This window comes from Rousettus aegyptiacus, unplaced genomic scaffold, assembly GCF_014176215.1.
Source record: "Rousettus aegyptiacus isolate mRouAeg1 unplaced genomic scaffold, mRouAeg1.p scaffold_m13_p_14, whole genome shotgun sequence".
Lineage (NCBI taxonomy): Eukaryota > Metazoa > Chordata > Mammalia > Chiroptera > Pteropodidae > Rousettus > Rousettus aegyptiacus.
This window is the reverse complement of record NW_023416289.1, coordinates 30,824,636-30,838,291: the sequence shown is the minus strand read 5'-3', so window position 1 is coordinate 30,838,291 and position 13,656 is coordinate 30,824,636. Positions and strand designations below refer to the sequence as shown.

Here is a 13,656-nt window from a genome sequence, read left to right as displayed (position 1 = left end):
TTCCTGCCTACGGATGTCCACTTGCTCCAGCACCATTTGTTGAAGGGCCACTGACTTGCTTTTCGACCCCCGTTGACTAGACGCGGCCTGGGTCTGTTTCTGTGCTCTCTGTTCTGTCCCGTAGACCTGTGTGTCTGTCCCTTCACCAGTGTTAGTGTCTTGATTATTGTAGCAATATATCAAGCCTTAATATTGGGTAGAGTGATTCCTGCTAATTTATTCTTCTTTGCCAAGATCATTGCAGCTGTTCTAGGGCCTGCACCTTTCTATATAAATTTTAGAATAAGCTTTTCTATGTCTACAAAAAAGCTTTCTTAGGATTTTGATAGGAATTGCATTAAAACTGTAGATCAGTTTGAGGAGAAATAACAGCTTTACTGTGTTGAGTCTTCATGAACATGGTATATATCTCTCTAATATTTAGGCCTTTGATTTCTTGAACATTTTGTGATTTTTAGCATACAGATCCTGGCCACGTTTTGTTAAATGTATACCTAAGCGTATTATTTTCTTTTGAGCAGTTATAAATAGCATCGTGTACGCAGTACATACTGGTGCGCTACCTGTATGTCACATACTGAGAAAATTAATTTGACTTTATAAAACAGATATAGTGGTGTTATCCTTTGTATTGCAAGAAAATACTATCTTGTATTAAAGGCTTCATGGGTTTCTCTACGTAAGAGTATTTAAATGGCTAAATTTTTCATTGACATGTAGCTTTTCAGCTCCAGGGTAATGTGTACATTGGGACATACAACTTTTATTCTGTCCCCATGTCAGGTATGTACAGTCCCAGAAACTTATTTCCCCTAGATGGGCAGCTATGAAAAACATAAGGATTAAAAAGGCAGATGATGTTTCAAAGGTTATCATGTAAAGTAACAAAGCCCCCAGGCCTATCAGTGACTCTGAATGGCAAGAGGCAGTTACTGTATCTCTCTGTTGTTCTTACATCATTTTCCTATGCTCTAGTCTTCTCCACCTCAATTCATTAGTTATAACAAGTAGCTGAATTACACATTACAGTTTCTGTCGAATTTATTGGATGAAGCCTTATGTCCCCTGCTCTTTTTGTTTTTTAATTAGTTTCAACTATATAGTACATTGGTTAGACATCTATACGGTTTATAAAATGATCCCTCCAGTTGTACCCTCCCTCCCCTGACCCTCCACCTAACCAGCATATTAATGCCAACTGCATTCCCTCTGTCATACTCCCCATCCCTATGACCATCCATCGACTACTAATTTGTACTTCTTTAACCCTTCACCCCATTCTCCCAGCCCCCCAGCCCCCTCTCCCCAGCCCCCTCTCCTCTGTCACCAGATTGTCCTTTATATTTGTGTCTGTTTTTGATTAGTTTGTTCTTTTTATTCCTTAGATTCCGCATATATGTGAAATCACATAGTTTTTATCTTTCTCTGTCTGACTTAAATACCTTCTAGGTCCATCAAAGCAATACCTTTTTCCATCCGCTTTCTTTTAGTCTGTGTGTGTCTTTTAATCTGAAGTGAGTCTCTTATAGGCAACATATGTAGGAGTCTTGTTTTCTTATCCATTCAGCCACTCTATCTTTTGCCCAGAGCACTTAATTCTTTTCCATTTGACATACTTATTAATAGGAATGTAGTTGTTACCATTCTTTATTCCTGTTTTTGATACATGTTTTTTCTTCTTAAAGAAGTCCTTCCAACATTTCTTGTAATATTGGCTTGGTATTGATAAATTCCTTTAGCTTATTTTTGTCTGGGAAGCTCTTTATCTGTCCTTCAACTCTAAATGATAGCTTTGCCGGATAAAGTATTCTTGGTTGTAGATCCTGGGTCTTGATCACGTTGAATATTTTGTCCCAAGCCCTTGTGTCCTGTGTAGTTTCTTTTTAGAAATCAGCTGTCAGTCTTATGGGTGCTCCCTTGTAGGTAACTATCTGCTTTTCTTTTTCTACTTTTAAGATTCTCTCTTTATATTTAACCTTTGGCATTTTAATTACGATGTGTCTTGGTGTGGGCCTCTTGGGGTTCATCATTCTTGGGACTCTCTGAGCTTCCTGTGGTGTTATGTCTATTTCCTTCACAAGGTGAGGGAAGTTTTCCAACATTATTTCTTCAAATAGCTCTTCAATGTCTGGTTTTCCTTCCAGTATCCCTATGATATGGATATTTTTACATTTAATAGTGTCCCATAGGCTCCTTAAATTATTGGTACAGTCTTGGCTTTTTTCTTGCCATCCTAATTGAGTGTCCTTGGCTTCCCCATCCTCCGTATCAGTGGTTCAGTCCTCTTCTTTATCCACTCTATTGATTCCCTCCAATGTACTCTTCATCTCAGATAATGTGTTCTTCATTTCAGACTGGTTCCCTTTTACGATTTCCCTTTCCATTTTTATGTTTTTTTATCTCTTTGTTAAAGTTCTCACTGAATTCATCTACACTTCCCCTAAGTTTATAGAGCAAATTTATAAGCAGTGTTTTGAACTCTCCATCTATTAGATTGCTTGACTCCATTGTTCCTGGATCTCTGTTCTGTTCTCTCATATGATTTCTCCTTTTCTGCCCTCCCATTTTGGCTGCCTTTCTATGTCTGTTTCTATGTACTAAGCAAAGCTCTTAAGTCTCCCGGTCTTATTAGTGTGGTTTTGTGTAGTGTAGTAGGTGTCCAGTGGCACAGTCCTGAGATGGGTCAGCTGCAGGCCTAACTTAGCCCCAGCTTGTTCCCCTCCACAGCCACCCATTAAGATTCAGCAAGCAATCTACAGATGCTGTGCTTATAGTTGCCTCAAGAGGCCACACCAGAAACCAAGGCCAGCTACCTCCAGTGTGAGTCTATCTAGGCACTGCTCAGCAAGGGGCACCTGACTCGCCAAGGACACAGCTGGATGTGGCTTGAGTGGGCCTGCAAGTTGAGGGGAGCGGGGAGTTTCAGGGAATTCTCTGGGAAGAGCGACCTCTGTTATCCAGTTTGATGATGTCTCAGCTATGGTGCGCTGTGTTTGGCATACTGGGTGAGGGAGGGCTCAACAGAGGAACAATGGATACCGCCGGGACTTCTGTACAGAGCGAGTCTCACCTCGGCCTTCACTCTGACAACTGAGTGTCCCCCTGTAAGACCCTGGTGCCCCGTGCACAGCCGAACCAGCACTGGTGCTCAGAGCGAGCAGGTCCGTCACCGCGAAAGACTGCTTGCGGACGTGGCCTCTTTGAGAGGCGTCTGCAGGTGCCACTGCCGCAGCCTCCGTGTCACTCAGCCACTCGGGACCAGGCAGCCTCATGTCCTCGCCCCATCCTACCTTGTGCCGTTGCAAGTGCTTTCTTAGATTTCTCCCTAGTTGTATGGCTTGTTCATGTAGGTCCCAGACAACTTTTCCTTGCTGTTTGCTTCTTGTTTCATCACAACTTTGATTTGGTTGCCAAAGGGATGAACAGAGCCTCTGTCATCCATGCCATTTTCCCCCCTCCCCTGCTCTTTTAAAACCTCTTATCGTTTTCTTTTTTTGTAATTTCTCAAAAAGGCACAACACTAATTGCTTCATGTCTGGGATTAAATTAAAACTCCCCCCCACAACCCCATCCTCTTGTGAGGTTTTTTTAATCTTTATTGAAGTATAATTTACATACAATAATAAAGTATAGCAGGTCTTCAAATAATGTCATTTCAATATAACTTTGAGATTCTATAGGAACTTAACTCTTGTTTAAATCAATTAGCTGATGGTAAAATTGGTTTTGTTGTACATCATTTTGTTTAAAGTCACAGAACCTATCGACAGTGTTAAATGAGGACTTAATGAATAGCCATGTAAAGTATACAATTTGGTGAGTTTCTACAGCTATATAAACCCACAAAGCCTTCACTACAATCAAAACACAGAGCATTGCCCTCACCTCTGAGAATTTGCTTGTACTGCTGTGCAGCTTGTCCCTTCTTCTTTTCCTCCCCTGTCCCATGCAGGGACAGTTTATCAGATGTACACATTGCAAACATAATCACAGATCTGCTTTCTGTCTTTACAAACACATTGGCATTTTCTAGAATTTCGTATGTATGGAACCATACAGTACACACTCTTTTGAGTCTGGCTTCCTTAGCAGAATGTTTTTGAGATTCCTGCTGCATCAGCAGTTCATTCGTTTTTATTGCTGGGTAGTATTTTGTTGAATATACCAGAATTTGTGCATCTCATCACCTGTCGATGGACATTTGAATAGTTTTCTGTTTTTCGTTTTGGAAGAAGGCTACCGTGAATATTTGTGTATAAGTCTTTGCATAAATAAGTTTATTTAGGTAAATATCTAGGAATATATAACTGCTGGCTTACACAGTAAGTGTATGGAGAACTTTATCAGAAACTGCCAGTTTTCCAGAGGGAGTGTAGCATTTTCCTTTCCCACCAGCAGTGTGTGAGAACTCTTGCTGCCCCCGTATCCTTGTCAGCACTTGGTGTTTTGGCTTTTACGTTTTAGCTGTCATCCTGTTAAGTGTGCAGTGGTATTTCATTGTGTTTTTCCCCACTACTTCTTCGTTTGTTTTTATTTTTGAGGTAAATTTTACACACAGTAAAGTTCACCCTTTAAATTTAGCATAGTTCTTTTTTAAGAGATAACATTTTTAATCATCGGAAAGTATACTAGACGACCAAAGTTTTAGTACTCGATCAGTCACAGAAAACTCTGACATATTGATTCCACTATCAAAACATGATTCAGTATCTCAATTTTTCTTTTTAGTTATATGGCTTATAAATTAGTTTTGTTTGCCCTTTTAATTACTGATTATTCTTATATCTGCACGATTGACATTAAAACCACTGTGAATAGTAGGGTGGTTTCATGATAAAAATGAAGGTGAACTATGGAGGTAAGTAGCTCAGTTTTAGGAGGTTTGACAAACGAATGCGCCAGCACCACAGTGAAGATACAGAATATCTCTTATTGCCCCCAAATATCCCCATCCTGACAGTCACTGATCTGTTTTTTGACCCCTGGTTTTGTCATTCCTGATGTCGATTTGCATTTTCCTGATAATTAAAGATGTTATTTTATGTGCTTATTTACCAGCTGTTCACCTGTTGTTTCCTGTGAAAAATCTTTTCAAATCTTTTGCCTATTTATTTTTTAAAAGTTGGATTGTCTTATTGAGTGGTAAGAGTTTGTTTTTTGTTTTTTGTTTTCTTTCAATTCTGGTTGGTACAAGTCCTTGTCAGATACACACTGCAAATATCTTCTCCCATTCTGTGACTTGCCTTTCCATTTTCTTAATTATCTCTCTTAAAGAGCAAAGACTTTAAAATTTTCTTTAGTTTTTCAAAATTTTATGTTTTTTGCTTTTGTGTCTTACCTAAGACATCTTTGCTTATCCCAATGTTGCAGATTTTCTTCTGTGTTCCCTTCAAGTTTTACAGTTGTAGCTTTTACACTTAGGTCTATGATCCATTTTAATTTTTGTGTTTGGCGTGAGATAAGGGTCGATGTGCAGGTTTTCCACATGTGAATATCCAGTTGTTCCAGCATCATCTGTTAAACAGACTTTCTCTTCCCCGTTTAATTGTTTTGGCATAATATGGTATCATTTTAGGGGGTTGCTTTCTTGAAAATGGAAATGAATCGTTTGATGTAGCGTACTTTTCTAACGTGGTAGGAATTCACATCTGGACAATCTGATTCTGGAACCCACTGTGATCCCGAATTTTGCTGAGGGGCTGTGGGGGACAGATGGCTTCATTCCTTCAGCGCAGTTGTCTTAAACATTAATGACATTTCCGTTTCCATCTTCTACACTCACTAGAAGCTGGCAAAGATTCCCACCAGTGGGCTGGGTGTGAATGCGACCGACCGGGATGGCTCCACCCCACTGCACGTCGCTGCCCTGCACGGTCGGGCGGACCTCATCCCCCTCCTCCTAAAGCACGGTGCCAGCGCAGGTGCCAGAAACGCAAACCAAGCCGTCCCGCTCCACCTGGCCTGCCAGCAAGGCCACTTTCAGGTACAGGTTCTGTCTCTTGGGCAGAGCGTCAGGATACTTGCTTTTGCTTGAAACCTCACCTGCTGGGAGCACTGTAGAGGGGCTGGCCCAGGGGACTGGCACCTGTCCTTCCCCCCACCCCCGAGATTCTTAGTGCACGTGGCAGGACCAGTCAGCAACAGAACACAGAACTCTGGTGCATCTGTGGCGCCAACCCCCTCCCACTGCCAGTCACATTTGGGTGGCACAGCTGTTGTGATTCCAGCCCCACAGGAGCTCTCTCAGTGCTTGGGTGTTGGTCATCCAGGAGTCTAGCCCCATCTTAGCACCCTGACATGTCCACAGCCCGTGGTCTATGCTAAACAGTTCAGCACTTTATGGAGTAGGGCCAAGCGATATTATGGAATGACTGACTTTTAAAAGTCTTATTTTTCTTTTTGAAAATTATCTGTATTTTTCATTTTCCCTCATTAGTTCTATTATAAGCTTTTTAAAGTCCAGAACTCTACTTCACATCTCCCATCTCTCTTATAACATCTAACATCAGTTTCCTCATCTGTAAAACCAGTAATTATTCCAGCTCTCCATAGAGTAGATCTAAAGATTAAACGAAAAAAAATAAAAATAAAAAAACACAAGCGTCTGGCACACAGTCGACCCTCCTTCCGTTGATCTGCTTTCTCCAGAGGTCAGATACAGGTCTAAAGGGGTTTCTGGGTAAACTTAGAAAAAAAGTCAAAAGAATACCAAGTTAGAGGATTTCTCTCTGCAGATTTTAATTAAGGTTGTAAATTGTTTTTCTCTGGCTTAGGTGGTGAAATATCTATTAGATTCCAACGCTAAACCCGATAAAAAGGATGTAAGTGGTAACACGCCCCTCATTTACGCCTGTTCCAGTGGCCACCATGAAGTCGCGGCGCTGTTACTACAGGTAAGGGTTCCCACAGCCCAGGAGTTGCTGACACTGGTCAGTGATGGGCATCTCGTCTCGTGGCAAGCCCCTGGCAGTGCACTAAAGACGAGCGGGGGCGGGCAGGCCTCTTGCCTTTTGCTTTAAGCTGCCACTGGAGAGAGGAGCTTTTGCACCAAATTTCCACAGTGGTTTTTTGATGGGAAATGGCGTCTCGGCGTCCGTGCTGCATCGAGGATGCAGAATTAGGGGCATAGACGCTGCTTTTGCTGAAGGTGTTGATCTTGCCTCACTTACAAGGGTAGGTCAAATTGTAACCTTCAGTGCTGAGCTGAATGTCCTTTGTCACTGCTACTTTTCCCCTCTCATGATAAAGGTTATATATGTTGATTATAGAACAAAGAATCTAAAGAAGCAGGGAAAAAACAACCTTCCTGTTATAACCCCATTACTCAAAGGTATCTGATGTTGGTGAACTTTAAAAAATATATGCATAGTTTAGATCAGTATTGTATTCTATCTTGCTTGTTTGCACTTAAAGTAGAAAATTGTTTATTAAAAACTTCAGTTTTTAATGGTTGCATAAGTATGGATGTACCACAGTTTGTTTATTGGTTTAACTGTTCCTGCAGTATACATTTAAGTGACTTCTGTTTTTTTTTTTCCCTGCCGTATCTTTTTTGTACTTATATACAAAGATATTTAGTATTACTTTTCTCGATTATTTTACCCCTAACATTTTAAGCAAAATTTCGGAGATACAGAAAAACTGAGAGAACTTTATATTAAACACCTATATACACACCACCTAGATTCTGAATTAATAGCTTTTAGCATTCCTTTTGATTGTACTGTTTCGCTTTCCAGCATGGGGCCTCCATTAACGTTTCTAACAATAAAGGCAACACAGCACTGCACGAGGCTGTGACAGAAAAGCACGTCTTTGTCGTGGAGCTGCTTCTGCTTCATGGAGCTTCAGTTCAGGTCTTGAACAAGAGGCAGTGCACAGCTATAGATTGTGCTGAGCAGGTGAGTGGGTGAGCGGAAGAGCTGAGGACATCCAGCCAGTGGCCAGACCTCTGAATTGCTATGACTGGCTGAGTTGGTGTGCCAGAAGTTTGCCAGTGTGGTTGAACACATGGTTAAATACCCGGCCCTTGGTCACCTGGTCAGAAGTGGGCTGCTTGGGAGCCAGGAGTGGGTCCTTCAGGTAGTCCAGGGGCCTGAGTAGAGGCGCTCCCCCAGCAGCTGCCTGGGCTCCTGACGAGCAGGCAGGTCCTCACAGGAAAGTAGCAAGTTGAGAGAACGTTCTGGTTTCACCCTCCCTGCACTGGGAAAACACCTGTGTGTTCATAGCAGCATGATGGAGAAAGTTTGTTCACTTGGCTTTAAAACACCTTGTGTTCTGTATGGAGAATTATGAAGACCAATATACCCCTCTCCTGGTGCCCTGGGTGTTTGCCATGGAGAAATGGTGAGGAAAAAGTATTTTTCTCCTGGGGAGAAAGTTTACTGTTCCTGTTTTCATGTCAACTCTTTATCTAGTTTTCTACTCAGGGTAGACAACTAGTATGCTGTTATATGACACTACTGACATGTTAAAAGTCACCATAAAGCTAACCTACTCAGGCTAATTACGTCCATTTTTAAGTTGCAGTGACATTTCTTAACAGTATTGAAAGATTTTAAACTTTCAATTTTGAGTACTTACCGTGTGCTGGGTGTCCTCAGTAACCTCATGATAACTAAAATAATAGCTCCTATGACTCAACCTAATCACGTAGAGCAGCGAAGCACCTGAAGGAGCCATGGCAGAGGGCAGAGCCAGGCTTCTAATTCAGGGCTGCTCTTAACCGCGAGGCTTTATGGCCTTGCAGTTTTGTCTGTAGTTGCTTCTTAGCTTTTCTGCTCAGCCACACTAGTATTGACATTTAGATCAAAAACAGGTAATTAATTATCTGCTGATAAAAAATATATATATTAATGTTACCTCTTCCCTTTCAAATTGTAGAATTCGAAAATAATGGAATTACTTCAGGTAGTACCAAGCTGTGTGGCCACATTAGATGATGTTGGCGAAACAGACAAGGAGTATGTTACTGTTAAGATCAGGAAAAAATGTAAGAACTTATATTCTTTGTAATTCTCAACTTGGCTTTATTTGTAAGTTCATGAGAAGTTGCTGGTTTTCGTTTAATTATAAATGAAAATGCAGTTAAATCATGACGGGGGTGGAATTAAGCACCAAAGAAACAGATATTACATCGTTTATCAGGGTTTTTTGATACTAGTTTTCTGGTCGGTTCTGATGGCGTCTCTCAGCATTACCTTGAAGGTTAGGCCTCTGCTCACCAGCTGGAGAGGAGGCACAACCTCTGGTAGTTTCTTCCATGTCTCATGTTCTACAGCCAAGCCTTTTCTAAGCATTTCCTGGACATCAGGGTAAATGCTACCCTTAAAGAATTTTGCGGTTGATGGTAATTAGAAAAGCAGTTGCCAAACAGGGGTGGGGCTAAAGTATTTTCCCCTTTTATTAAAGTTGTTATAGTTTAGATGGGGTCCTTTTTTTTTTTAAATACAATATGATTTTGCAGTGCAGTAATGTGAATAAACCCACTGATATACCTGGAGGCTATCTCACTGTAATTGGCTGTGGCTAGGGAATATCAGTGTATTATGGATTTATCTGTTTCATAGGGGTTCACACAATAATAAATCTTTACTAATGTTTCTTTAAGCAAATGCAGTTCTTAATTTTCAAAATATTGTTCAACTAAGAAAACTGAAAGGTTGCATCTGTGCTGTAATTTTAAAACAATTCTTAAACTATTTTGGAAGTTTTCAGATGTTTATTCTTTTATCTACAGGGAACTCAAAAGTTTATGATCTACCAAGTGAACCTTTTACAAGACAGTTTTACTTTGTCCACTCAGTTGGTCAGTTTAAGTGAGTATAAAATTTGAGTTGATTTCTGTGCTTTTGACCCTATCCTTATAACAGAAGCAGGATGACTCTTGAATGGATTATAGATAAATCTACACTCATCAAATGCTGCCTCCTTGTGGCTAACCCGCAGTGTTTCGCACCACTGTCTCAAACGCTAAATACTAGTTTGTTTTGGGTTTCAGGAGGACCTCAAGGGAGATCATGGCAAGAGATAGAAGTGTCCCTAATTTTACTGAAGATTCTTTACATGAGGTGAGTTATTACACACTGAGTTATAATCATATTTTTTAAAGCTTGGCTTTTTCAAAACTATGGTAAACACATTTCTTGTTTATTTCCTTCACTGTAAGAGTTGATAACAATTAAAATGAGTTCTTTAGGACAGTCAAGGGTACAGACTTCATTTATTGTTACATTTAAAAATACATTTCTAAACTGAGAAAGGGAAGTGAGGAAAAACTGGAAAATAGTTATATACATGCAAAGACACTAGTTCACGGTGTGCATACTTAGTAAAATACCTCAAATTTCACTAAGCAAATTTACTAATGTGTTTGTTAGTCACTAATGTAAGGAAGAAAACAAGTTTGTATAAAGAGGGGTAAAATTCTCTAAATATGGTATAAAGTTGCTCATATAGACAATTCTATATGTGGCCGTCTTCCTATAGTACTGTTTAATCACTCAATTATAAAAAGAAGCCTGCTTTACATTCTGTGGTGCTATTAGGTGACTCTTCTCAGAAACATGACTTTTCTTATTTTTGCTTATTGATATGACTATTGATGAAAAGTTGCATTTACAGCATGTGTAGCATAGAGTTGTTGGAACAAATATACATACAGATGTTCTCAACCTTTGTTTTAGAGAATTAAAGTAATTTTTGTTAACATGCCTAATTTGGATTTCATAATCTTTCACAACTCTGCTAATAGACCTGATGCCGGGTGGGAAACCAGCAAACTTTAAAATCTGCCTGGGTTCAATCAGGTGCTAGCTTTTCCCTTCTTATGGGTCTTTAGGCAGATTGCTTAACTTTGCTGATCATGTTTCCTCAGCTGTAGGATGGGGACAATGGGATAATCATGGTACACACTTGTTAAAGTTGTAAAGATTAAATGTGAAAACACATAAAGCATTTACGCTGGGTCTGACACCTGGAGCATGTACATGTCAGACTATCACCACAGGGATGTTGAAAGAGTTGAAATTATGCCTGGAAAGTACTAAGCACATTAGATGGTACATACAAACACTCAAGGGTAGCTGTTGTGCTGGTTGTTTAAAGTACAGTGCATATGTCAACCGTTTGAACTGAACCTTCTGTTTAGCCCTTGAGGCAAAGAATCATACAGAAACAGAATGACCTGTCAGACCAGAGCAGATTTCAGACTGCCGACAAAGGAGACGGTGATCAGCCCAAGAGGCCCGGACTGAAACAGACAGCTCCTGGAAACAGGCGAATGCTGCGTAGACACACTGTCGATGAGACACTTGTACCCAGGGGCCCAGAGACTGCTGGCAACCTAACCACTCCACAAGAGGCTAGTATTTCCCACTCTTAACAGTAATAAGTAATTAAATTTGCTGCCAAGAAGTGAGACCTTAACAAGAAGATGCCAAGCAAGAGTACAGAGTAGAGCTAAATGTGCTATTTGGCTTGAGAGGAAAGCAGAAAGTTCCTGAAAGTTTTCCTGTGGTTGGAAGAATGCAACAAAGAAAATGACCGCCGTCTCTTTCTTCTTCAAGCTAATGAATACACTTGAAAAAAAAATGAAAATTCCAGTGGTGTCCAGATCCTCAAGACCCGGGTGTATGTTTCTTAAGCTTTAGGGTTCCTTACAGTAAGAGGTTTCATCACCAGATTCTGACCTCCTCCTACGAAAAGGTGCTAAACCTCTGTGATGTGTATAAATTAACAAACCATGAGCTAAAAGAATTCCTTCATCTGAGATGAGCTGAAGAGAATTTAGGTTTCATAATACTGTGGAGCCTGGGCAGAAATGTCACATTTGAATGAAGAAAATAGGACCTGAGAAATGTTCCTTTTGCAAAGCAACACTTTAACCCAAAGATGCTAAATGCCATTTTGATGTTCATTTTAGTGAAAAGGACACATATGGCCTGCTCTGCACTATGTGTGTGGGCAAAGTTGCATGTTACTTTCCTTACAACAAAGCAAGTACAGGTATTTGGTCACCGCACACATGCACCTGTAGCGGTATCTTTGGAAACATCCCTTTCCATTAAAAATTGTCCCTCAGATGTCCCACCTGAAGGATAGCAACTAAACCAGAACGTGGATTTGGCACATCTTTTCTTAGTCTTTCAATTCAGATCCAAAACTTACAGCACAAACCAGGTCAAAGTTATTTTAAGTTAGAATTTATTGCCATTTGTTCCTTTTTATGAACTTCTATAGATTATACCCTTATTTTTTTGTTACTGATCTAAAACCACAAACATGTTTTGTCCTGAGTACATTTTGAAATAACTTTGTAATAGGGAAATAGTTTTGTGCATGTTCTTAGAAATACTGTGTATGTATAGAAGGGAGGGGCTGATTATTTTTCTACAAAGTAATTTATGATTTCTAATTTTCTAATGTGCCTTGGGTATGTGCCAAATGATGGAAAAGAAACAGTAAACTTTATGATTCTTCAGAGTGTCATGGTTTACTTTTTTACTTAACGTTTTGCTATGGAGATCTTTGTTTCTAAGCCACTCTACTATAAACATATGCTTTGTATATGGAAAAATCTTCCCCATTGGATGGATATACATTTTATTTTTTAGTTGCAGATGTGCTTGTGACTGAAATATGTAAACTAGATCATTCAGAGATTATTACCCCTGACCAGGGCTGACAATAAACCAGACACCTAGCCTAGGGCCCTCAAAGTTTTCTTTTAAAATCAGAACAAAAATGAATATACTATATAGGTTCTCAGCCGAAACAGGAAATCAGCGCTGTTGCTTTGACAATTTAGTCATCAGCCTTTTCACTTTTGAACAAAACAGCTTGAGTTGCTGTGGTTCTCTACCATCCTAATTAAGAATCTATATCTTAATGCAGTTTATCAGCACAGCCATTTCCGTGATGCAATGATGCCACCTAATTTTTTGGATGGTGCAACACAATTCTGAAATTATATACCTCTATGTATTCCCTTATTTAAATTTAACATTGCACTAGCTGATAGGATCATCACATGAAGAAACAGGTTCAGAGAAGGGGGTGAATTTGCTTACACTATCACAGCTGGCATTGAGGCCCAATTGGCAGTGACTGGCGGTGTCATCAAGTTTCCAGCTTGGTGCACCCTTCATCTGGAGATATAAATACCCTGAATGGGACTGTCAATCTTAAAGGAGGAGTTTCCTCTTGAGCTACCCTGGTAATCAGCAGGATTAGCCATCTAAAGTGATTTACCTCAAGTAGTTTTAAAAGCACTTGTTTTTTTTCTCCAGTGCTTTCCCACTTAAAACTAAACATGATTTGACAACTCAGTCTAAGTATTGGTTCTAAGTATTGTTGGTTGAATTAAAAAGTTTGGAATAACCACTCGCCACTCCCTGGACAGAAAGTACTCCACCCTTGTTGCCTTCAAGAATTTCTATTCTCATATACAGAACCACTTTCCATTCTGAAGTATCTCTGAAGGACAGGAGAGTGACAATCTTTACACAGTCACATCCGTAGCTGCCATTAGGATGGTGGTTATTCTTTGAGAAAGCAAGTAACCAGATTTGCTAAAAACTGTCTAGTCTCCCTCCAGCATTTTTATGTAAATGAGACTTAAAGCAAAATTTACCTGTAACTGCAATTTTTTTCAAA

At 40.0% G+C, this 13,656-nt stretch overlaps 1 protein-coding gene across 7 annotated transcripts in view; it reads left to right on the top strand.

Annotated features, from left to right (window-relative positions):
• Positions 1-12,484, top strand: part of ANKRD27 (ankyrin repeat domain 27) — a 50,375-nt gene extending 37,891 nt beyond the window's left edge. For 5 of the 7 annotated variants that reach the window (XM_036231561.1, XM_036231562.1, XM_036231560.1 and 2 more), the window contains 7 exons: positions 5,786-5,983; positions 6,774-6,893; positions 7,740-7,901; positions 8,884-8,992; positions 9,740-9,819; positions 9,999-10,070; positions 11,150-12,484. In XM_036231561.1, the coding sequence (XP_036087454.1) occupies positions 5,786-5,983; positions 6,774-6,893; positions 7,740-7,901; positions 8,884-8,992; positions 9,740-9,819; positions 9,999-10,070; positions 11,150-11,383 (975 nt within the window). In that variant the 3' untranslated portion in view covers positions 11,384-12,484. The remainder of the gene's footprint in view (positions 1-5,785; positions 5,984-6,773; positions 6,894-7,739; positions 7,902-8,883; positions 8,993-9,739; positions 9,820-9,998; positions 10,071-11,149) is intronic. The other 2 variants (XM_036231564.1, XM_036231565.1) reach the window with 2 other exon arrangements.
• The last annotated feature ends 1,172 nt before the right edge of the window (positions 12,485-13,656 follow it).